General features: G+C 39.9%; 1 protein-coding gene and 1 non-coding gene across 2 annotated transcripts in view; both read left to right on the top strand.

Annotated features, from left to right (window-relative positions):
• MED13 (mediator complex subunit 13) overlaps positions 1-26,628 on the top strand; it is a 105,400-nt gene that overhangs the window by 13,506 nt on the left and 65,266 nt on the right. The window contains exons 3-8 of the mRNA XM_049764678.1: positions 4,728-4,896; positions 18,040-18,185; positions 19,851-20,048; positions 22,194-22,388; positions 22,841-23,003; positions 23,570-23,680. Coding sequence (XP_049620635.1) covers positions 4,728-4,896; positions 18,040-18,185; positions 19,851-20,048; positions 22,194-22,388; positions 22,841-23,003; positions 23,570-23,680 — 982 coding nt within the window. The remainder of the gene's footprint in view (positions 1-4,727; positions 4,897-18,039; positions 18,186-19,850; positions 20,049-22,193; positions 22,389-22,840; positions 23,004-23,569; positions 23,681-26,628) is intronic.
• Positions 6,733-6,833, top strand: LOC126033294 (small nucleolar RNA U13). Its single transcript, XR_007504407.1, has one exon. It is a non-coding gene; the product is annotated as a small nucleolar RNA U13 (small nucleolar RNA).

Below are 26,628 nucleotides of genomic sequence, written 5' to 3'. Positions count from 1 at the left end.
CATTCCTACCAGTAATGAAAATTCCTTTCTTCACACATCCATCCTAACACTGTTTGTTCTTTTTTTTTTTTTGGTGGGAGGACTGGGGGAGAAGCAGTTGGGTCATACCTGACAGCACTCAAGTGTTAGTTACTCCTGAGTCTGCGCTCAGAAATCACTCCAGGCAGGCTGAGAGGACCATATGTGATGCTGGGGATCAGTCCCAATCAGCCTCATGCAAGGCAATCTCAATACCTGCTGTGCATCACTTCAGCCCCAATGTTCTTGTTCTTTTTGGTGTGCACCAATTTCTGTGATATGAAAAGATACCTCATTGTTTTAATGTGAATCTCCCTGATGATTAGTAATGCAGAACATTTTTTCATGTACCTTTTGATCATTTTATTTCTTCTTTTTTTTTTTTTCTATTTTATTTCTTCTTTAAGAAAGTTTCTTTTCATCTTTCCGATGGGGTTGGATGTATTTTTTTCTTGTAATGTTCTACTAATGCCTTATATATCTGATAGATATTATCTCTTATCAGAGTTGATTGGTGGACAAATAATTTCTCCCATTCATAGAACTTCCTGTGGATTCTGAACATTGTTGTTTTTGAGGTGCATAAACTTGTTTCAGAGTTAGGGGACACACCAGGCGATACTCAAGAGTAACTTCTGCCTCTGTACTCAGGAATCATTCCTGAGAGGCTTTGATATTGGGGATTAAATCCAGGTTGTTCACTTTCAAGTCAGGTGCCTTACCTGCTGTACTATCTCTCTGGCCCCATAGTTGCAAAAAGCTTAATTTAATGCAGTTTCATTTGTTGATCATGGCTTCCACTTACTTGGTTACTGATGTCTTGTCCTTGAAGGTGCTTTTAGTTTCAGTGTCACAGAGGGTTCTGGTTATGTTTTCTTCTGTCTTGTGGATTCTGGCCTGATATCAAGGTCTTTAATATATTTTGTTTGTACTTTTGTACATAGTGTTAGAAAGAGGGCTGAACTAATTTTTTGCATATAGCTGGCCAATTTTCCCATTACCACTTGTTGAAGAAGCTTTTCTTGCGCACTTCCTATTTTCTGCTCCTTTATTGAAAATTAACTAATCATATATCTGCATTTCTATCTCAAGATACTTCACTCTATTCCATTGATCTGAATTGATCTTTATTCCAGTACCATATAGTTTAGATCACTTGAAGGCATTTAGTTCATCTGCATTTTTCTAAATAAAATTTAGAGCTATGAGGAATAAATGCTTGAAAATTGATTGATGTATTGATTTTTTAAAACTACTTAATAGCCTAAACTATTTGCAGATTTGGCTGGTGAAGATTTTTTTTAAATAAGGCAATAACATTTTCAGAATTATATATTTGGTTTTGGGGCAACACTTAGGGTGTTACTTAGGGGTTACTTAAGCAGCAGTGCTTAGGAGTTACTCCTGGCTTATGCCCAGAAATCACTCCTGGCAGGCTCTGGGGACCATGAGGGATGCCAGAGATCTAACCTGGGTCAGCTGCGTTGCAAGGCAAATGCTCTACCTGCTGTGCTATCACTCTAGCCCCTATTCTCAAGACTTTTATATTTACTCTTGGGAAGAGAGCAAATTCATTCTCAAGTTTTAAAATGTAATTTCTTTATTTGAAGTTTATACTAAGTAACAGCAGATATTTTTGATCTTTGATTTTTAAAAAATCAGTAATTAGAAGATTGGGGCCGGAGCAATAGCACAGTGAGTAGGGCATTTGCCCTGCACATGGCCAATTATACAGTTACAGTCTAGTTTCTTGACTTTTAATATGTATATAATAAATATAATATATCAATGTAACTTACTTTGTTATATAAGCTATGAATAAATCATATCTTACTCTTAATACATTTCTATTTTTGTTCAAAAGCATCTTTGTTTCCCTATGGATATAGTCCATACATTTTTGTTGTTGAATTATGAGAGGTTTTTGAAGAGGGATATCTCAAACTGTCTCAGGCAGTTCATTGGTCTTCTTCCAGTGATTATCTGCATTAATGCCAGCAGTTTTGCCAGCAGTTCATGGCAAAGGCCTAGTCACATGAACCTGGGAATTATCTGGATATCCAGTCCACATTGGTGGTATTGGGGGTCTTCCAAGGCTCCTCCAACCAATGCTGGAGGACTTGGATTGAACTGGGGTAGGTTTCTTGTATGGCCAGTGTCTTACTCTTGGCACTGTCTCTCCAATTCTTTTATTTTTATTTAAAAGATGACTCTTGAGGCTGGAGTGATAGCACAATGGTAGGGCATTTGCCTTGCACGTTGCTGACCCAGGATGGACCTGGGTTTGATCCCTGGTATTCCATATGGTCCCCCAATGGGATCGATTTCTGAGTGCAAAGCCAGGAGTAACTCCTGAGTGACATCGGATGTTTTTCCAAAAACCAAAAGTAAATAATTCATTAATTAAAGATGACATTTGGGGGGGGGGGGTGTCATACCCGGCGGTGTTCAAGGGTTACTCCTGGCTCTGCACTCAGAAATCGCTCCTGGCAGGCTCAGGGGACCATATGGGATGCCGGGATTCGAGTCCCATCTGTCCTGGGTTGCCATGAGCAAGGCAAATGCTTCACTGCTGTGCTATCTCTCCAGCCCCCAGATGACTTTTTTACAAATGCTTTGTAACATAACTTTAAAAATGAGTGTTTCATGAATATCTGTAAAGTGATATAGGTTATATATTACACTTGAAATATTCATTAAAAATAATATGATATTCCTGGCATCCCTTATAAGTACCCCAAGCAATGCCAGGAATTGAGCCCTGAGCACAGAGCCACAAGTAACTCTGAGCACCACAGGGTGTTCCTCCCTCCCAAAAAAGAATGGTCCCAAAGAAGGCTGGAGTAGTAGTATTTATCTTGCATGCTGTTGATCTGGGTTCGAGCTCATGTTCCATATGGTCTCTGGAGCCTGACACAAGTAATTTCTGAGTGCAGACCCAAGAGTAATTCCTGAGCACCACCACTTGTGGCTTAAAAACAAGCAAATCAAACAAAAGCTCAGCTCTGAATTTGATCCCTAATACTAGATCTCCCTCTTCCTCTAAGCACTCCTGCAATAGTCTTCAGCACTGCTAGGTGTTTCTCTGTAAAAACAAATGAGATCATTAAAATATTAAGATAAATGTCAAGGAGCCGGAGAGATAGCATGGAGGTAGAGCGTTTGCCTTGCATGCAGAAGGACAGTAGTTCAAATCCCGACATCCCATATGGTCCCCCGAGCCTGCTAGGAGCGACTTCTGAGCATAGAGCCAGGAGTAACCCCTGAGCGCTGCCGAGTGTGACACCCCCCCCCCCCAAAAAAAAGGTAAATTTTAACATACTGAATAGTCCTTATATATGTAGCAAGATTCATTGGATACTCATTATAAACATGAATTGGATAAAGTTTTGTTTTTCTAAAGTGCATATAGAAGTACCATATTTGCCGGCGTATAAGACAACTAGGCGTATAAGACGACCCCCTAATTTTGCAGTTAAAACATAGGTTTAGGCCTATATTTGCTGTATCAGACAGAACGTTCCTGTGCTGCAACTGTATGTACCACAGTGAGCCAATCACAAGCAAAGGTTCAAAGGTTATACTGTAATAGACTTCCTCTCTGACTCTGGCCAATCTGAGCAGGCTTTTACAGTGTAGATTCAGGTCCAGACCATTGTCTAATTTGCATGCATCAAAAGCCTGCTTGGATTGGCTGAGTTAGAGAGGCGGTCCGAGCAGCCTTGCAGTGATTGGTGCAGGATCGAGTTGGAAAATTCGTTTTGTGGCAATATTCAGACAATTTTCGTTTAGCGGCATATTGAAACATTTTTCGGGATATACTCGGCGTATAAGATGACCCCTCCCCCCCGATTTTCGGTTGATTTTTTGTTTGTTTGTTTTAAAAGTCGTCTTATACGCTGGAAAATACGGTATGTTAAATAAGCCTTTGTTTTTAATACTTTGGAGTGATGAGTGGATTTGCTGGCCCAATTGAGGCTCAATAATTGGGAAAGATTGCTATAAGTTTGTGTCAAAGTGCCATTTAAAATTTAAGTTTAAAATTTTGATTGATAGAGGATTGTATATCAAATAGTAATCATGGGGATCATTTGGTTGAAATGAGACCTATGGTGACTGATAATGCTCTCTGCTTGTTAGTTTTTCCCATAAAGTTTCTTTTTTATTCATCACTTATTTTTATAGTTGAGTTGTGAATTAGAATGCTGATGGGCATAAAATTCTTTTAGTTTAATTATTAAAACTTTCTAATATGTTGGCAGGGAAGATAAGTGGAGGAAGGAGGATAAAATAATTGAGCGGGCCTAGAAATTGGCAATTTGCACACAGAGATATATTATATATTTTAGAGTGTATAGATGTTCTTTTCATTGATACCAAGTCAAATAATTATGTTTGTAATATATACCATTGCCTTTTTTTAGGCAGAAAAATTATTTTCAGGAATTCAATAGAATACATTACATTTTAGACCTTTTATTCCTCATGGAGTAATTTGGAAACCTGATATTTAAATATATGAATTTATAGTCTATTGAAGTGATTATAGCTTAGTACTGTGAAGTAAAGTAATATATTATTTATGAATTTAGAGTTATTTATTTGTTTTTTTGAATTTAGAGTTTAACCTCTAGTGGTTCTTAATTGGTTCTGAGTAGATACAGTACCTTTGCTTTAACTGCTTTACCTTTTGTTTATTTCTATTATAGAAGAGGAAGATGGAGTATGGGAGAATGGACTTTCCTATGAATGCCGTACTCTACTTTTCAAAGCAGTTCATAATCTGTTGGAACGGTGTTTAATGAACAGGAACTTTGTACGCATTGGCAAGTGGTTTGTAAAGCCTTATGAAAAAGATGAAAAACCTATAAATAAAAGGTAAGCTATCTTGTTCTGATACTGTGTCTTGTGTCTGATACTTTTCTAGCTTTGTTTTTCTGGCTTTATAAAAAATGTGTACTAGGGCCCGGAGAGATAGCACAGCAGTGTTTGCCTTGCAAGCAGCCGATCCAGGACCAAAGGTGGTTGGTTCGAATCCCGGTGTCCCATATGGTCCCCCATGCCTGCCAGGAGCTATTTCTGAGCAGAGAACCAGGAGTAACCCCTGAGCACCGCCGGGTGTGGCCCAAAAAACCAAAAAAAAAAAAAAAAAAAAAAAAAGAAGACAGTTAATCATTACACTCGGGGCCGGGCGGTGGCGCTGGAGGTAAGGTGCCTGCCTTACCTGTGCTAGCCTAGGAGACGGACCGCGGTTCGATCCCCCGGCGTCCCATATGGTCCCCCAAAGCCAGGAGCGACTTCTGAGCGCATAGCCAGGAGTAACCCCTGAGCGTTACCGGGTGTGGCCCAAAAACCAAAAAAAAAAAAAAATGTGTACTAATACAATATCTTTCAGCCATATTTAGGAGGTTAACTTTGGACAAGTACTATAACTATTGAATTGTTTTTAATATTTCTTTCTTTTACACTTTTTAAGATCTTATTGCAGTGGCTTAATTTTTGATTTGAAATGATTGAGAAAATATTAAATGAAAGCAAAGATTTGGACATTGAAATAAACTCTTTAAAGTACTAGTGGAAATATAGTAACATTCACTCTACCTGTGGAAGACAAGTATTTGTTGTTGTGTTCTGGGTTTAGTTGACCGTTTTTTTTCTCATTCCCAAATGTCTTGCTTTATTTATTTATTGGTGTGGGGGCCATACCTTGCTATACTCAAGGCTTACTTCTGTTCCTGCACTCAGTAATTATTCCTGGTGGGCTCTGGGGACTATGTGGATGCCAGGGATTGAACCAAGGTTGGTCACGTGCAAGGCAAGCTCTCTGACCCTCACTTTAAATAACAGTAATTTTTTTTGAGAAGGGGCACATCCGGTGACGCTCAGGAGTTACTCCTGGCTATGCACTCAGAAATCGCGCCTGGCCTGGGGGACCATAAGGGACGCTGGGGTACAGAAATAGCTCCTGGCAGGCATGGGGACCATATGAGACACCGGGAACCAACCACCTTAGGTTCTGGGTCAGCTGCTTGCAAGGCAAACACCACTGTGCTGTCTCTCCAGCCCTTCAGTTTGTTTTCAATATAAGACTTTTATTGAAGAGTGCTTTGTAATCTTTAACTTGGTGTAGCAAGCTTATGGCACTAATTTAAATTCAGATAGAGGAAAACTTGATACCTTTTTTACTTGTGTGCCTTAAGCTTTTAAGGTTCCTGCAGTTCTCTGTGATTTTTAAATAAGGCACAGTCTATTAGAGGATTGAATTGTAGGCACTTATTGAATTTAGATTTGAGAGAAAATGATGGTAAGTAAGATGGAATGTGGAAGAAGAGAAATTAAGAAAGGTTATTGGTTTTCCCCTAAAAGATGTGGGGATATAAAGTAGCATTTGATCGTTGTTATAATAATTGTTGAGCTAGGTTCTTTTATGTCATATGTGCACCGGAATTTTTTCACTTTGACTTTTTCTTTATATATGTGCTGAGTAAGGAAGGTGTGTGTGTGTGTGTAGATAAGCTTGGAAAAATAATATTTTTCCACACATTTCCTCTTTGAAAATTAAATTAATTGTCTTCAAAGAAGAGAAAAATTAAGAGTCAGAGAAAGTATACCCATTGGAGATTGTAATACAGCAGCAGAGAATGCATCGAGATAACTATACTATTAAACTTACCAATATAGGAAGATTGAGTGTTTAAAAAAATCTAAAATGGGATCCTTTTCCGGTTCATAAGCATGATGATGAGGTTTTCACACACCTGTGTGATATGTGCCTCCTTTTAACCTTGTAACGACGTGACATGACACTTCTGACATATTAAGAAATAATCTAAAATGGGTTGCTTGCTTTTTCAACTACATGTTCTTTTGAGAACACTTATCTTTCTCACTTTCTGTATCTTTCTCCTCCCGTCCATATCTCTCTACACTTCTTTCAATAACTATTTTATAGATGCGGGAGAAGGGAGGTCTAAAGGCCAGAGAGACAATAGAGGAATTAAGTAAATCTCTAGCATCTCTGAGCCCCAGTAGCTCCATGGACTTAGTTTTTAAGCTTGTGCATTCTGTCCCATTTTGGCCTAGAACTGCCAGTAGCATAACCCCAAGCCTCCTGAGTGCCACTCGGCAGACCCGCATTTTCCCCACAAATCTATAATTAGTAATTAGTGAATTACTTGGGTGTTTCGTTTTTTTCTTTTTCTTTTTGGTTTTTGGGCCACACCCAGTGGCGATGGGAGGTTACTCCAGGCTCTGGGCTCAGAAATCACTCCTGGCAGGCTCAGGGGATGCTGGGATTTGAACCACCATCTGTCTTGAATCGGCGGCATGCAAGGCAAACGTCCTGCCGCTGTGTTATCTCTGGCCCCTGAATTACTTGTTTTTAGATTTTCACTTAATCTCTTTTAGCATTTCAACTCTATTAGTATTTCTGAATCCTCTCTGTTTTCAGCCAGTTTAGAGTTGAATTTTTAAGTTTTCCACTAAGTCTAATTTACTCATTTGAACTTGGTTTCCTTCTGTTTTTAGTTACTTTGTGCATCCATCTTCAGCAGTGTGCCAGTTTCTTTAATTTCTGAGTCTGTCTGAAATTTTCTAGTTTGATACACATGTGTCTTAGCTTCTTTGTCTCAACCGTTATCTATTAAGTGAATCTTTTCCTTTACTTGTTCCTCAATTGATGTGGTCATTCTCTTCAACTTGCTGTTGCTTATCATTTAAATCAGGGGTCTCAAACTCAATTTACCTGGGGGCCGCAGGAAGCAAAGTCGGGGTGATTCTTGAGTGCAAAGTCAGTAGTAAGCCTTGAACATTGGGGGGTGTGACCCAAACAACTAAAACAAAACAAAAAAAGATTCCTCTAGGGCAGGGCCACAAAATGTTGTACGGAGGGCTGCAAACAGCCTGTGGTCCACGAGTTTGAGACCCCTGATAAATGGAAGAGGCTTCACCAGTAATGAATGTATCCACATAAGATACTGGAAGTACCTTCATTTCTCTGTGAAAGAAACTCTCAGTTGGCTGTCAGTTGAAAGTATAGCTTTTCATATTTAAGATTTCCATGACAATTCCCCCCAGTATTTTCCTTGATACTTAACTACTTGATTGAGCACAAGTTTTTCACCCTTTGCAAAATGAGAGCTAAATTCTAATTATATTTTGTTAATGGAGTATTACTAGAAATATTGACACTCTTTTGAGTAACTCTTGAAGCATAGTTGTGATGTAAAACTGATTCACAAAGCCCTATTCACTGTACTGCTCCAGCCCTTGTATCTTTTTTTTTTGGAGGGGGGTTGGGGGCCCACACCCGGTGACACTCAGGAGTTACTCCTGGCTATGCACTCAGAAATTGCTCCTGGGGCTGGTGAGGTGGCGCTATAGGTAAGGTGTCTGCCTTGCAAGCGCTAGCCAAGGAAGGACCGTGGTTCGAACCCCTGGCGTCCCATATGGTCCCCCCAAGCCAGGGGCGATTTCTGAGCACTTAGCCAGGAGTGACCCCTGAGCATCAAACAGGTGTGGCCCTAAAAAACCAAAAAAAAAAAAAAAAAAAAAGAAATCGCTCCTGGCTTGGGGGACCATATGGAACGTGGGGGGGGGGGAATCGAACCACGGTTAGCATGTGCAAGGTAAACACCCTACTGCTTGTGCCACTGCTCTAGCCCCTTGTATCTTTTTTTTTTTTTTTTTTTTTTTTTGGTTTTTGGCCCACACCCAGCGGTGCTCAGGGGTTACTCCTGGCTATCTGCTCAGAAATAGCTCCTGGCAGGCACGGGGGACCATATGGGACACCGGGATTCGAACCAACCACCTTAGGTCCTGGATCGGCTGCTTGCAAGGCAAACACCGCTGTACTATCTCTCCGGGCCTCCCCTTGTACTTTTTTTAAAGTAATTTTTTTTGTCACTTGCCTACCTTCAGTAAAACAGGTAGGTAAAAGAAGTAGACAAATTTTCTGAACTTGTTTTAATTTCATATGAAAAGTTATAGTATGGATACATTGAATTCAGTAAAATGATACTGGGAAGGAGAATAAAGATGGATTATCTTTATTAATAGGCTTCTGGACCATTAAAAAGCTAGCTAAGTAAGGAGCATCATAAGGAATTTTTGTTTTGATCTCCTAAGAAGTGCTCAAGTTGCCCATGGCCACTTCCATGTGATACTTAACCATGATGTTTCGTGCAATCCTAGGACCTGGGGATGAAGAGCTACTGTGGCTCTGTGGTGCAGAGGATCATCAGGGCTAAACTTGTAGTGCTCAGGGTATTTATGCTGGGTCTGGGTTTGATCTTGGAATCTGGACTCCTGGGCTGCCTTTCCAATCCTTAGTTCACTTTTTTAAGGGTATATAATCTTTAAAATAATTGACACTAATCAAAAAATTTGCACTCTGAAACTAGTTCTATTTGACCAAAGGAAAAAATAATACTCTTGACAATTTTCTTCTTTTCCCTCCTATCAAAGATTTTTGTTTTATGATAATTTTGACTTTCTTGTAGTAATCATCTAATTAACAGTTTTTAGCAATAAAGAGATCTAAGAAGTGGAATTAAATCTAGTTGTACAACTAGAACCCTCTCCCATACAATAAGAAACAACTTTAAGAAGTTTTATGAGAATTGTTTTGTTTTGTTTTGTTTTGTTTTTTTGGGCCACACCTGGTGGTGCTCAGGGGTTACTCCTGCTCTGCGCTCAGAAATTGCTCCTGGCGGGGTTGGGAAACCATGTGGATATATGGATGCCGGGGATCGAACCCAGTCCATCCTAGGTCAGCTGCGTGCAAGGCAAACACCCTACCGTTGTGCTATCACGCCGGCCTTAAGAATTTTTCTATGTAGATGTTTGATTGAAAAAATGACCCGTGTTTGGTCTTAAAAGTTTGATGTTTTCCTACATTTTAGTTGAATGGCTCAGGTGAAAATCATTGCTTTTCCTAGTGAAACCAGAAGTAAATCAGTAAACTGTTTTAATACTTAAGTAGTAATCAGTTTCTTAATAAAAGACTTAACATACTGCTGATGTTTGGGAGAACATTTGCATAAGATTAATTTGAAGAAAACTTTCTTTTGGTGGGAGAAAAGATAGGAATCCCTTCCCCCACAAACACACATTTGGTACTTTGGAGGCCTGAAGCCCCTTCTGAAGATCTTGACCAATCTATAGCGTAACATTCTGTTTTGTTTTTGTTTGGGGGACACACCAAGCAGTGCTCAATGCTTTTTCCTTATCTGCATTCAGGGATTACTCTAAAAGGTTTGGGGACTATACGAGTTGCCTGGGATCTATACCAGGTTGGCTACATGCAAGGCACACGCCGCCCACTGTCTACTCCTTTCCTACAATTGGCATTTTATATTATAATAGCATCATATTCTGTTGGGAACATATACTAGAAGTGTAGGAGGTAATGTTTTTCTTTAATTATATGCATCTAGAATTGAGAGCCTGATGGTAAATAGGGCAGTGTAGATACACAGTGGGTGGTGAGAGATTGATCACATGTTTTGCACATTGGAATATTGGGCTTTAAAAAAGACCCGTTGGAAATGTTCTTACATCAAGTAGCTAAATTTTCTTTCCTGATATAAAAGTCAAAATGATCAAGTTAGTGCTTATTAAATGTATGACTAGGTTGTGGGTTTTAATTTTATAGCCATAATCATAGTATATCCCAGGTTTTATTTATTTATTTTTTTTTTTGTGGTTTTTTTTTTTTTTTTTTGGGTCACACCCGGCAGTGCTCAAGGGTTACTCCTGGCTTCATGCTCAGAAATTGCTCCTGGCAGGCACGGGAGACCATATGGGACGCCGGGATTCGAACCGATGACCTTCTGCATAAAAGGCAAACGCCTTACCTCCATGCTATCTCTCCGGCCCCAGGTTTTATTTTCTAATTAATATTTAGGGGAATTTAAGTATTCCATTAGGTTGTAGATTTCGCTCTTTTTTTTTTTTTTTTTTTTTTTTTTTTTTTTTTTTTTTCTTTTTGGACCATACCCAGTGGCACTTAGGGATTATTCCTGCCAGGCTGGGGACCATAATGGATGCCTGGGATCAAAACCAGGTCGGCTGCATGCAAGGCAAACACCCTACCCACTGTGCTATCACTCCAGCCCCTAGATTGTAGATTTTTTTAGGTAAAATTTTAGTGACCATATTTGCATTATTTGGCAAAAATTCGCTTTGATTGCTCTTGTTTTCATTTGGTATTTGATATATGACATGGAAGTCAAAAACTTTATTAAGAATTCAAATGAGGGGGGCCGGTGCGGTGGCGCTAGAGGTAAGATGCCTGCCTTGCCTGCGCTAGCCTAGGAGGGACCACGGTTCGATCCCCCAGCGTCCCATATGGTCCCCCCAAGTCGGGCAATTTCTGAGCGCTTAGCCAGGAGTAACCCCTGAATGTCACTGGGTGTGGCCCAAAATCCCCCCCCAAAAAAAAAAGAATTCAAATGAGGGCCCAGAGAGATAGCACAGCGGTGTTTGCCTTGCAAGCAGCCTATCCAGGACCAAAGGTGGTTGGTTCGAATCCCGGTGTCCCATATGGTCCCCCGTGCCTGCCAGGAGCTATTTCTGAGCAGACAGCCAGGAGTAACCCCTGAGCACCACCAGGTGTGGCCCAAAAACCAAAAAAAAAAATTCAAATGATTGGGGCCCGGAGAGATAGCACAGTGGTGTTTGCCTTGCAAGCAGCTGATCCAGGACCTAAGGTGGTTGGTTCGAATCCAGGAGCTATTTCTAAGCAGAAAGCCAGGAGTAACCCCTGAGCACCGCCGGGTGTGGCCCAAAAAAACAAAACAACAACAACAACAACAAAATTCAAATGATTGGGGCCTGGAGAGATAGCATAGCAGTGTTTGCCTTGCAAGCAGCTGATCCAGGACCTAAGGTGGTTGGTTCAAATCCAGGAGCTATTTCTGAGCACTGCAGGGTGTGGCCCAAAAAACAAAAAAAAAGAATTCAAATGATTGGGGTCCGGAGAGATAGCACAGCGGCGTTTGCCTTGCAAGCAGCCAATCCAGGACCAAGGGCGGTTGGTTCGAATTCTGGTGTCCCATATGGTCCCCCGTGCCTGCCAGAAGCTATTTCTGAGCAGACAGCCAGGAGTAACCCCTGAACACCGCTAGGTGTGGCCCAAAAACCAAAAAAAAAAAAAAAAAAGAATTCAAATGATTAAAATTTAATATAGAAATAAAATATATAAGTATGAGGGACATTTTTGTTTTGTGTGGTCATACCTGGCTGTGCTCAAGGCTCACTACTGTGCTTAGGAGTCCATGAAAGGCAAGTTAGTTCCCAGACAGTTGTATTCTCTCTCCAGCTCCTGAATACTTTGAAAAGTATTTGAAAAGAACGGGAGGGATGGAGGTGAGGGGGGGAGGGGGGAGGGAGGGGGAGAGAGAGAGAGAGAGAGAGAGAGAGAGAGAGAGAGAGAGAGAGAGAGAACTGTTTTGTTTCTGCAGTGCTCTGGGATGTGGGGGAGAGAGAGAAAGAAGAAGGAAGGAAGGAAGGAAGGAAGGAAGGAAGGAAGGAAGGAAGGAAGGAAGGAAGGAAGGAAGGAAGGAAGGAGGGAGGGAGGGAAGGAAGGAGAGGAAGGAAGGAAGGAAGGAAGGAAGGAAGGAAGGAAGGAAGGAAGGAAGGAAGGAAGGAAGGAAGGAAGGAGGGAAGGAGGGAAGGAGGGAAGGAGGGAGGAAGGAGAAAGGAAGGAGGAAGGAGAAAGGAAGAAGAAAGGAAGGAAAGGAAGGAAGGAAGGAAGGAAGGAAGGAAGGAAGGAAGGAAGGAAGGAAGGAAGGAAGGAAGGAAGGAAGGAAGGAAGAAAGAAAAAGAACTGTATGTTTTGTTTCTGCAGTGCTCAGGGATTATTCCTGGCTTGCATGTGGGACCATATAGAGTGCCAGGGATTAAATCCTGGTTGGACATGTGCAAGGCAAACTCCCTCCCTGTTTTAGATTACTCTGGCCCCATCAGCAGTAATGCATCTTCTTCATGTTTTAAGAAGGTCATTTGGATGCTAGCTAATTAGATATACTCTGTTAAACTACAAGTTGGGCAGAGATCTTTTCCATGTTAATCTTACTATTAAGACAAGAAAGCCAGGCAGGGCGTATTTTTATGAAAATGAAAGAACCACTGAGTGGAATGCAAAATTGCCTAAACATATTTGAAACCAAATCAAGGATTGGAAAAGTGAAGCTGGAGCAATAGCCCAGTGGTAGGATGTTTGCCTTGCATGCAAGCGACCCAGGACAGATGGTGGCTTGAATCCTGGCATCCCATATGGTCCCCCGAGCCAACCAGGAGCGATTTCTGAGCACAGTGCCAGGAGCCACCCCACAATGCTACCAGATTTGACCCAAAAACCAAAAAAAAAAAAAAAAAAAAGGATTGGAAAAGGATATTTTACTTCTAATGGAAGCAAAGGTACACTAACAGGTGCCAAGGGATAATACAGTGGCTAAGGTATTTGCCTTGCACATGGACTACCTGGGTTTGATCTCTGGCATCCCATATCATTTTCTGAGCCTTCCAGGAATAATTCCTGGGTCCAGAGCCGGGAGTAATCTTTGAATATCACATACTGTGCCCCCACTTCCCCCCCCCTCAAAAAAAATAGTTGTACCAAAAATCCTGAATAGACATGAACAAACTATAAAACTGTGATAATGGAAACAGTATGGTACTGACATAGTAATAGCTGTATAAACAGTGGAATTGAATAAGAAGCCCAGAAACAAATTCATGCATGTGTTCAAGATGATTTACAACAAGGGTTTCAGGACCACTCAATAAGGAAAAGATGTATTCTTCAACAAATGATGCTGAGAAAATTAGATGTCCACATGTGAAAAATTGAAGTCGAGGGCCAGAGAAATAGTACAAAGGTTAAGATGTTTGCCTGCATGCAGCTGATATGCGTTTAATTTTCAGCACTGTATGTGGTCTGGGAATCAGTTGCTGAAACCCAAAAAACAAAAAAGTACTGTGGCATTACATAATATGTAATACTTAATCGTGAGCTCAAAATGGATTAAAATAATTAAATGTAAAATTGTAAAACTCGTAGAAAACAGTTGAAGAATTTCTTTTGTTTTTAACACCACAATTATAGGTTACAAAAGCAAAAAAAATAAGGAAGAAAGAAATCTGTTTATATCAAAATTAAAAATTTTTGTGTAAGAGTCAGGAATGTAACTCAAGTGTGGAACTACATGCCTAATATGCATGAAGCCTTCAGTTTGTTCCCTAACATTGCTTCTGTGCTCCTCTCTCACTTCTTTGCCCTATCCCCATATCCCTCCATGCCCCATCCCCCCAATTGAGTCTGCCCTGGCTGCCCAAGCACTGAACCTGTCAGACACATACTGCTGATCCTGTGCGTCATCAGGAATGGCCCTGCACCCCTTCTCTCTGACACCCTCCCCCCAATTAACTAGATAAGACACCTATTAAGATTAAATAAAGCAATGTTTTTGGGGCCAGAACGATAGTACAGTGGTGGGGTGTTTGCCCTGCACACCTGAGATGGACCTGGAATTGATTCCCGACATCCATATGGTCCCCTGAGCCTGCCAGGGATGATTTCTAAGCTCAGAGCCAGGAGTAACCCCTTAGTGCTGCTGGGTGTGGCCCAAAACAAAAACAAAAAAACAATGTTTTTGTATCAAAGGGCAACTTATGGAACAGGATAAAATATGTTTAAATCATATCTGATGCTTTAATCAAAATATATAAAAGAACTGAGACCAGAGAAATAGCACAACTATAGGGTGTTTGTCTTGGACGAGGCTGACCCAGGACAGAACTGGGTTTGATTCCCGCCACCCCATATGGTCCCCCGAGCCTGCCAGGAGCGATTTCTGAGCACAGCCAGTAGTAACCCCTGAGTGCTGCTGGGTGTGACCCCCCAAAAAAATAAACAAAAAAACCCTATATATATTTATATATATGTACATATATAAAGAACTACAATTCAACAATAAAAATAGCAAGTAACTTGAATAGAAAAATAAAAGTATTAGTAGAATATTGACTATATTTAAAATACATAAATGGGGGCCGGAGAGATAGCATGGAGTCAGGATGTTTTCCTTGCATGCAGAAGGACGGTGGTTCAAATCCCAGCATCCCATATGGTCCCCTGAACCTGCCAGGAGCGATTTCTGAGCGAAGGGCCAGAAGTAACCAACCACTAGGGCTGGCGGGTGTGACCCCAAAACAAAACAAAAAACAAAAAAACAATAAAACCCATAAATAGCCAACTAGCATATGAGAAAGATCTCAACTTTATTAATCAGAGAAATGTACAGTAAAACCACAATGAACTAACACCACATTCGCATTAGGATGGTTGCCATAAAATAAACCAAATAGCGAGTGTTGATGAGTTTGGATAAATTGGAACCCTTTAATCTGTTGGTGAAATTGTAAAATGTGCAACCACTTTGAAGAACAGTATGATGACTTCTCAAAAAATTACAAATACAATGCAATAAGACTTTTAAGTATTTATCAAAAGGAATTAAAATATTCTTGAGATAACATACAACACATTCACAACAGCACTGTTTACAGTAGCGAAGAATAGAGGAAACCTGAACATTATTTCCATTAACAACTAGTTAAAATTAAGTATACTTAACAATAGGTTATTATTAACTTTTTTGAGCAGGACGTGGCCTAAGTGATAGAATATAGATAAATATGCCTTGCACATGTAAGTTCTGGTGTTCAGTTTTCAGTACTGCATCATTTCAACAAGTAATTTAATAATTAAAAACTTCTGAGACTGGAGATATTACAGTGGGTAGGGCAATTTGCACAAGATCCAACCCAGGTTTGATCCGCAGCATCATATAGGGTCCCCTGAGTACTTACTGCCAGGAATAGTTCTTGAGCACAGAACAAGGAGTTATATATTCATAACAAAGTAGATGACTATAGTTGTAATTTCTTAAATAATAGTTTTCCCAATTGGATTAACATTTTAGTTAGAGGAGAAATAAGCCTAATTTATTTTAAAATAACTTAAGCAATTTTTTTATTTACTATTTTAAACTATTAACTAAAGGTAGCTTGACAATTTATTGGATTCTGGAACAAAAAAAGGGTGTAAATGAAAAATCAAACACTGAACTTTAAATAATAGTAATATACCATTAATATCAACAGCTACAGCATAGTTATAGGATCACTTATTAGTATATAGCGAACTCATGATTTTAGGAAATTTGTAAGTAATAGGATTCAAGAAGTACAGAATGACATCATTAAAGATCTAGAAAAAGATTCTTGCTCCATTGTTCTAGTTTCATTTCTTAGAAGTAATCAGGTTGGGTGTTTTTGTTTTTGTTTTTGTTTTTGGGTCACACCCGGCAGCGCTCAGGGATTACTCGTGGCTCTACGCCCAGAAATCGCTCCTGGCAGGCTTGGGGGACCATATGGAATGCTGGGATTCAAACCACTGTCCTTCTGAATGCAAGGCGAACACCTTACCTCCATGCTATCTCTCAGGCCCCAGAATTGGTTTTTTTTTGTGTTTTATTTTTGGCCAGACCTGGAGGTGCTTAGGGGTTACTCGTGGCTCTTAGCTCAGGAATTACTCCTGGGCATAATCAGGGGTGCCAGAAATGGAACCTGGGTCAGCTGTGTGCACTGCAAACACTACCCATTCTACTATCAGCACCTAAATAGTTGCTTTTTTTAGATGAATTTTTCTAAGTATGAAGAATTGGTTTTTTTTTTAGAATCAATTTTCAAAAAAATTCTTAGTGTACTATCTTATTCTTCATGCCACTTGATTTTTCTGAATTTTACCTGAAGGATAGATATATCTGTTACTCTCGTGAACTTCTAATTTCTAAACTGTATAGTCAGCCATATCTAATATTCACAAAATAAATTACTTTGGAACTTTGATTTAGAGTGCTTTTACTTGTAAGACCCATGATTTTTTTGATTTTGTCATTGTTAAAGATGATAGTGTGCTTTAAATACTTCTGACTGAATTTATGCAGCCCAGTTTCAGAAATTACAAAATTAGAAAATGTTTGCATTTAAATGGTTATTTAGAAAGGAAGCCAAAAAAAAAATTACTCATGGCTCTGTGCTCAGGGACTACTCCTGATATTGCTTTGGGGATTATATACAGTATCAGGTATTGAACTGGGGTTGGTTGCATGCCAAGTGCTTTAATTTTACCTTGTTCTAAGTCACTCAACCTACCTAGACTTTTTTTAAAGAACTTTTTCTTTGTTTTATTTATATTTTTGGTTTTTTTGGGTCACACCCGGCAGCGCTTAGGGGTTACTCCTGGTCCTACTCTCAGAAGTCACTCTTGGCAGGCTTGGTGAAGCATGTAGGATGCCGGGACTCGAACCACTGTCCTTCTGCATGCAAGGCAGATGACGTACCTCCATGCTATCTCTTTGGCTCCAAGAACCTTTTTTTAAATAAATAATTTAGATTAATTATTTTGGTAGACTCATTTTCTTAGGACTATTACCCTACCTTATTTTGTGGCTATAGTATGTATATATATATATATATATATATATATATATATATATATATAGAGAGAGAGAGAGAGAGAGAGAGAGAGAGAGAGAGAGAGAGAGAGAGAGAGAGAGAGAGAGCGCCTCTCACCTTTTCTAGTATGAACAGTGTTTTCAAGAACTTTATTTGGTGGGGCCACACCTGGTGGCACTCGGGTTATTCCTGGCTCTGTGCTCAGAACTCTTTCTTGGCAGGGTCAGGGAACCATATGGGACATCTGGTTTCAGGTTGGCCGTGTGCAAAGTAAGAGTGCCCTACCTGATGTGCTATCACTCCAGCACCAAGAACATTCTTCTAGTGAAATCATTGCTCATCTCTATTATACCTACCCTATTTTCCTTTAATGAAGGGGTTCTGCAATTTCTGACTTAAAGAGAATGTTTGTTTTTATGGTTTAACTTTGTAATAAAAAGCAAGTTAATTTTTTTTACTATTAATAACTAATTATATCTTTTTCTTCTTTAATAGTGAACATTTGTCCTGCTCATTCACCTTTTTCTTGCATGGAGACAGCAATGTTTGTACCAGTGTGGAAATTAACCAACATCAACCTGTATACCTTCTTAGTGAAGAACATATTACCCTTGCTCAACAGTCAAACAGCCCATTTCAAGGTAGGTTATTTTATTATTGTTTTGAGAAAAATCTTTTTTTTTTTTTTTTTGTGGTTTTTGGGTCACACCCGGCAGTGCTCAGGGGTTATTCCTGGCTCCAGGCTTAGAAATTGCTCCTGGCAGGCATGGGGGACCATATGGGGCGCCGGGATTCGAACCGATGACCTCCTACATGAAAGGCAAACGCCTTACCTCCATGCTATCTCTCCGGCCCCGAGAAAAATCTTAATGTTGTTGATTTTACATTTGGGTTTGAGCATAGTGATGATTCTAATGTTACTAGCTTTCTTCTTCACCATTAGAATATTAAGTCAATGAAATTACTGGGTCTGGTGCTGCTCTCGTTGGTCATTCCTGACATGCACTAGGGATCAAACCCAGTTCGGTTGTATGCAAGGCAAGCACCCTACCCTACCCTACCCTCTTTACTATTGCTCTAGCCCCAGAAATAAAACTTTCAGGGGCCGGAGAGATAGCATGGAGAAGGTCATCAGTTTGATTCCGGCTTCCCATATGGTCCTCCGTGCCTGCCAGGAGCAATTTTTGAGCATGGAGCCAGGAGTTTTCCCCTGAGCACTGCCAGGTGTGACCCAAAAAGCACGCGCGCGCGCACACACACACACACACACACACACACACACACACACACAAGACTTTCAATAAAATTTCAATAAAGTTTTTTATGCATAAGTTTCATATTTAAAGTGCTTTGATTTTTTTCTATTTGTGTGTGTGTCACACCAGCAATTATCAGGGCCTAACATATTTAAAGTGTTTTGATTTTGTGTGTGTGTGTGTGTGTGTGTGTTTATCAGGGCTTTATCATATTTAAAGAGGTATGTGTGTGTGAGAGAGAGTATGTGTATGTGTGTGTGTGACACCAGCAATTATCAGGGCTGTGTGTGTGTGTGTGTGTGTGTGTGTGTGTGTGTGTGTATGTGTGTGTATGTGTGTGTATACGTGCGCGCACAATTATCAGGGCTTTATTCCAGTCTCTGTATTCAGACATCACATCAGGCATTGCTTGGGTGACCATATAAGGTGCCGCAAATTGAACCTGGTTTGGCTGCATACAATTCAAGTGCCTTATCTGCTATCTATAACCTAGTCCCTACAGTGTTATTTTTAAGTGGTATTTAGTAAATGTTTATGTTTTTTTTTGTTACACCCGGTAACGCTCAGGGGTTACTTCTGGCTATGCAATCAGAAATCGCTCCTGGCTTGGGGACCATATGGGACGCTGGGGGGTCGAACTGTGGTCAGTCCTAGGTTAGCGTGTCTAAGGCAAACACCCTACCACCTGCACCACCACTCTGGCCCCTATGTTTGTTTTCAATGTCATCTTTGTGTTGGATTATATAAATCATTTAAAACTAGTAATGTCGGGGTTGGAGTGATATAATAGCAGGCAGGGTGTTTGCCTTGCATGTGGTAGACCAGATTCAATCCCCAACATTTTACAGTTCCCTGAGTACCACCAGGAGTAATTCCTGACAGCAGTCTGAGAAGTAACACTGAGCATTGGTGGGTGTGGTCCAAAAACCAGAAAGGAAAAAAATGATGTTTTTCTTTTTATGATAGTTTCAGATTTACATGCTTTTTAGTTTGATCATTTGTGGCGTAATAATCTTAAGTTTCTTATTTAATGTCTGTTTAAATTTCTAGTTATCCTAAGCCCATTTGGACTAAATGGCACTCTCACAGGACAAGCATTCAAGATGTCTGATTCAGCCACAAAAAAATTGATAAGTGAATGGAAACAGTTCTATCCCATCTCTTCTTGCTTAAAGGAGATGTCTGAAGAAAAACAAGAAGACATGGATTGGGAAGATGATTCTTTAGCTGCAGTGGAAGTTCTTGTTGGTATGGATTCTAATAATCCTAAGGGAAAATATATACCTGTAATAATTAGATTTTGTTGAATAATAAAACTCCAGTAACATAGTGGCTTTTTACTTGTACCTTACATTCTGCAACCTATATACAAAGAGTATCTAGTATCTGGGTTAGTGGATACTAGTTATTTTTACAAGAACAGGATTAATGTGACCTACTAATACCTTTGACCATATAAGTGTATTTGAAATTTCTCCTAAAATTTTTTCTCCTTAAGACAAAACACTGCCATACCTAAGTCATTGATCAGTGGAATATATTCTACCCTGCAAGAAACATGCTAGGGATACCAAGAAACTTGTGAGTGAATAATGCTTAAATACAGGCAACATTGACTGTCTTTATTAAGAACTATTAAGTATTTTAATGTGATAACAAACTGCTAAGGCTGATTTAAAGGGCAGAAAGTATACAATGTACTCTGCTTGTCAACTCTTCAGATTGATTGTATCCAGTTTATCCTCTGAGTCAAGAAACCCAGAATCAAGATTGACAAAGTAAGTTATATTTGAGACAAATGTAACCTCCAGGCAGAAGACAAAAGTCAGGAGAGGCTGCACTAACCCTTTAAGTAACTTTAAACGCCTCTTATGTGATCTATGCCACATGCTACTTACATTTTAGAGCAAGTCACACAGTCTTGTTTAACAATGATTTGAAGATACATACTTAGAAATTAAAAGTGTGAGGAAAATATAATTGAACATATGATTGGGATTAAAATTTGCAACACTGGGGCCGGAGAGATAGCATGGAGGTAAGGTGTTTGCCTTTCATGCAGGAGGTCATCGGTTCGAATCCCGGCGTCCCATATGGTCCCCCGTGTCTGCCAGGAGCAATTTCTGAGTCTGGAGCCAGGAATAACCCCTGAGCACTGCCGGGTGTGACCCAAAAAAAAAAAAAAATTTGCAACACTGTTGAAATAAATTTTATAGTAATATGCATAAAGATTATGTTATTTGGTTGCTTAGGTTGAGAAGCAAAACATATATTATTTTTTTAAGATAGAGATGTAAAAATAGATAGTCAATGATCAGGGGCACATGCCTTGTCAGCATGAGCACCATAATCAATCCCCAACACTGCATAGCCCCTTGAGAACCACTGGGGGCCCCAAATATCCCCAGGATTGCCCTGGTTTCCCATAGCTCAGTGCTTCTCAATTATTTTCTGTCATGCCCCCCTAGGAAGAAGAAAACATTTTTCGTGCCCCCTCTGCACGACTGTAAATACTATCTTTATTAAAAAAACTTTTACCTGCAAAACAAAAATATATAAATAATATGAGCTGATTTTTTTAACTCTCAGCTCCAGAGACATACAGAGACATAAACACGGGGCTTAGCTTGTTATGAGTGTTTGCTGAGGTCAAATGCACCCCCCCTTTACGGAGCCTCGAGCCCCCACCCATCCACCCCACCCCCCGGGAGCACGCTCCACTATTTGAGAATCACTGCCGGAGCTGCACTACACCTAAGAATTGAGTCATTTGACTCTGTTGGCCTAGTATCACTAGGATTGACACTTAGATCTTCTAAACACTGAGTCTAAGGCCCCTCAATCCTCCCAAAAAAAGAATAAAATAGAAAATGGTCCATGGTCCCAATGCTCAGAATATCTTTTGTTAAACTCACAATTAAATTTGTAAATAGAAAGCAAAATAAATAATGCACATTCTTGGTTAGAAAAAATAAAAGTGAAGAGAACATTACTTCCTATTGAAGGTAATCCCTACTAACAGGTTTTTGTGCTTGCTTCAGAAAAATCTTAAGCCACAATGAGCAAATATTTATAAAAGTGCATTAAGTAGGGCCAGAGAGATAGCTCAGCGGTAGGGCATATGCCTTGGACACGGTTAACCCAGGACGGACCTGGTTTGTCCCATAGACTCCCCCAAGCCAGGAGCAATTTCTGAACACATAGTTGGGAATTGGGAATAATCCCCTTAGTATCACCAGGTGTGACCCCCCACCAAAAAAAGGAATTACATTAAGTATATTTTTAAAGAAAAGCAGTTGTTTTTACTTTTCCAATTCACTATTTTTAAATGAAATTAATTCCATCGTAATTACAATAGTAATTTCCTTATCCTGTTTTTTTTTTTCCTTTTAGCTGGAGTCCGAATGATCTACCCAGCATGCTTTGTTCTAGTCCCTCAGTCAGATATTCCTCCTCCTAGCTCTGTGGGATCCTCTCACTGTTCAACTTCTTGCTTGGGTGTCCACCAAGTGCCTGCTTCCACAAGAGATCCTGCTATGTCTTCAGTTACTCTTACACCCCCTACATCTCCTGAGGAAGTCCAAACAGGTATTTGTTACTTTATCTTTGCTGAGAAGTCTTACTTTGAACAGCAAACATTACATTATTTTGAAATAATTTCAGAGTTACTGAAGATTTTTCAGGTATAATGTGAAGAACTTCCTTATATGAATTCCCAAACTATTAATAATTATTTCATTGTCTTTGTTCATTTGTTCTTTTTTGACCTCTGAGAATAAATTGCAGATGAGATGCCCTATGAATCTTAAAAGACTCAGTGCTTTTTAAAGACATTTTCATTTAATTCTTCCAACTCAGGAAATCAACATTGGTACCATGCCACCAATCACTTTACATCCACTATTCAATTATTTTGTTTTATGTATATAAAATAATATACTTAAAATTATCTTTAAATATGCTTACCAAGTAATTGGATAATGTTACTTCGAAATCTACCTTTACTCTCCTATAGTCATTTTTTTTGTTGTTGTTCACAGTTGATCCTCAATCTACTCAGAAGTGGGTCAAATTTTCTTCAGTATCTGATGGGTTCAGCTCTGATAGTACTAGCCACCATGGTGGGAAAATACCCAGAAAATTAGCAAATCATGTGGTGGATAGAGTTTGGCAAGAATGCAATCTGAACAGAGCACAGAACAAGTACGTATTTTCATTTTGAATATTAAAATTTTTATGTTGATAGTTACTTACATTTCGGAGTTGAAGTTGAAGTTTACATAGTCTTCTGATATATCTTTAAACAATTAATTTTATTTATTTTTGGTTATTTTATCTTTGAGTCATAGTTGCCAGTGCTGAGGGATTACTCATGGTTCTGTGCTCAGGGATTACTCCCTAAAGGCTCGGGACCATCTGGGATCCTGGGGACTGGGGACAGCTGCATGCAAGGCAAGGGCTCTACTTGCTGTACTGTCTCCAGCCACCAAATAATTGATTTTTAGAGTTTTGTTTTTGTTTTGGGGACATACCTGGAGGCACTCTCGGGTTACTCCTGGCCCTGCTCTCTGGCAGGCGTGGAAGACATATGGGATGCCGGGGATCGAACCCAGGTTCATCCTGGGTTGGCCATGTATGAGGCAAACCCTCTGCCTCTGCTTTCATTCCGGTCCCTAACAGTGGATTTTTAATATACATTTTTAATGCTTAATTTGGGGTTCCAGAAAATTTTAATAGATTCTTAAATTTTTAATAATTTCACATCTTAGGAGGAAATATTCAGCTTCATCAAGTGGTGTGTGTGAAGAAGAGATAGCTGATAAAATAGCCTGCTGGGATTTTGTTGAAGCTACACAGAGAACCAGTTGCAGCTGCTTGAGGTAGATTTTTCAATTGATATGGTTGCTTAAGCTATTGAATATTTATGCCTTAGTTTAAAGTAACTCACAGAAGTATCTTAGGATGTTTTTCACAATTTCTAATTTGAACAAAATTTAGTAATGTATGAAAGGGGAGATAGCTCAAAGGACTGGAATGCATGTTTCAGAAACTTGGGAGCCTTGAGTTTGATTCTTAATACCACATTATCTTCCCAACACTGCCAGGTGCTACCCCCAGGCATCCTGCTAGAATGAAGTAGCCCTAGCATTGCCAGATGTAACATAAAGCAAATATAAAGTAAATATAAAATAAAGCAAAAACAAATAGTAATTTCAGTGATTATGTAAAGTCCATAAAATGTATATCTTAAGTTCTTAGTTACCAGAGTTTTACTAGGAAAACCTGGTTTTGTACCCCAATAAAAGTTTTATAGTGAATTGTGGTTTATATGGCATCTATAAGAGGGGGGGATAAAATAATCACTTGAAAAAATATTCATAAATAGTTCTGTGGGGGTGGAAGTAAAGGGGACATATTGGTCCTTAGGGCCTATTTTTTTGTTTGTTTGTTTTTGGGCCACTCTCGGTGACACTCAGGGGTTACTCTTGGCTATGAGCTCAGAAATCGCTCCTGGCTTGGGGGACTATATGGGATGCCAGGGAATCAAACCATGGTCCATCCTAGGTTAGTGCATGCAAGGCAAACGCCCTACCGCTTGCACCACTGCTTCGGCCCCGGGGCCTATTACTTTTTTTTTTTTTAATTTTTTTATTTTTAATTATGAGAACAAAGATGCAAAGAAAGAGGACAAGGTAAAGTTACAGTGGAAGGACAATCACCCATAACATAATTCTCAGAAGAAGTCCCCTTGCTGATATCTTCACTTTGAACTTTCAGCCAAAGAGCATTAAGATAAATAAAACAGAATCCATGTACAATTATTTTGTCCCTCAAGTCCCCAGATTGTAACACATTATAGTATTTAACAGCACACAAGGCAATCTAAAGCCATAAAACTTACATAACTCCTTAAACATTAGAGGCATAGTATTTTTTAGATTTCCATGTACATGCATATTAGCTTAAGTTAACCTCAAATTTTAAGTGGGTTTTATTTTTTTAAGGATTAGAGTCAAAGGAGCACAGTAAAAACGGTGTTAGAGTGGCAATTGTTGTTTGCATAAGCCCACCAAAATATGAGAGGCATGGAAAGGAATAACCTTGGCCTAAATACAAAGAGACCCTAACCCTGAAGTTTCCTGGTATAAGACCAACTCTAGGCTCCAGGCAAGTTAGATCATCCAATCCAAGACATTGTCCGTAGTGCCAACACACTTTTCATACAGTCTCTGTTGTTGGTATCATGTTTCTGTATTAAAGATCCTGGGATATGCATATCCTACATAGAAGTCAGGATGTGGAGCGTCCTCTCGTTTCACCTCACCATTAAAGGGCAATGCAGGAAGCCCTGTACTGTAAGCAGGTCATTGTTGTTAAGTCTTCTCAGTGTTAAGGGAAGTCTCTTTTGAGCAGGACCGCTCAGTAGGGTCTTCCGTGGTAGAGGATTGCTTCCAGGTGATGTTATAGACTAACCTGGATGTTTCGTGGACGGCTTCCCTGGTTCACAGGTGAATGGAAAATGCCCTTTCTTCTGAGGCCTGTGCCAGGTCATTATGTCAATGTTCAGGGTGTAAGGTCCCTTTGCACTACAAGATTTGTGTATTCCAATCTATTAGATAGGATCTATCTATGTATGTGTAGTATTTTCCCATTTTAATGTGCCTGTGCAAAAAAGGAGCAATGCCACATGGCGTTATTGGTACATATGGGGGCCATAAGAACAAGTCCAACAATCCCCATGACATGGTTCAATCATAAGTATTAAACTGGGGGACTCTTTCACCAAAATTCCTTGTTGAACAGCTCATAAAGAGAAGATAAAAAGTGGTTAGAGGGGCCGGAGAGATAGCATGGAGGTAAGGCGTTTGCCTTTCATGCAGGAGGTCATCGGTTCGAATCCCGGCGTCCCATATGGTCCCCCGTGCCTGCCAGGAGCAATTTCTGAGCCTGGAGCAAGGAATAACCCCTGAGCACTGCCGCGTGTGACCCAAAAACCACAAAAAAAAAAAAAAAAAAAAAAAAAAAAGTGGTTAGAATCGTCACTGTATATGAGAATATTTAGTAAGACTTATAGTTGTCAGAGAAAAAACACAAAATATTCTAAAGAAATACATGTCCATTTTATGTCTTTTGAAACAGTTCGGGGTTGTGACACACAATGCACGGCTTTGGTCTGTGATTAGGATTGTGCAATACTGAAGTTTAAAAGAGTAATGTGGGTTAGTGATGTTTGGGGGTGGTGAGAGAGTTAAGAAGTAAAAATGAGGGGTCGGGCGGTGGCGCTGGAGGTAAGGTGCCTGCCTTGCCTGCGCTAGCCTAGGACGGACCGCGGTTCGATCCCTGCGCTAGCCTAGGACGGACCGCGGTTCGATCCCCCGGTGTCCTATATGGTCCCCCAAGAAGCCAGGAGCAACTTCTGAGCGCATAGCCAGGAGTAACCCCTGAGCGTCACAGGGTGTGGCCCAAAAACCAAAAAAAAAAAAAAAAAAAAAAAAAAAGAAGTAAAAATGAGGGCCTGGAGAGATAGCACAGCGGTGTTTGCCTTGCAAGCAGCCAATCCAGGACCAAAAGTGGTTGGTTCGAATCCCGGTGTCCCATATGGTCCCCCGTGCCTGCCAAGAGCTATTTCTGAGCAGACAGCCAGGAGTAACCCCTGAGCACCGCCGGGTGAGGCCCAAAATCCAAAAAAAAAAAAAAAAAAGAAGTAAAAATGAAAAAAAATAAAATAAAAAAAAGTAAAAATGAGCTTTGTAGGGGTGTGGGAAATAGAAGAATACAAAATGGACATTCTAGATACGTAAAACATAACATAAAGATAAGGAATACT

The sequence above is a fragment of the Suncus etruscus genome, chromosome 1 (genome assembly GCF_024139225.1).
Source record: "Suncus etruscus isolate mSunEtr1 chromosome 1, mSunEtr1.pri.cur, whole genome shotgun sequence".
In the NCBI taxonomy this organism is placed as follows: domain Eukaryota; kingdom Metazoa; phylum Chordata; class Mammalia; order Eulipotyphla; family Soricidae; genus Suncus; species Suncus etruscus.
This window is presented reverse-complemented; position numbering and strand designations above follow the sequence as displayed.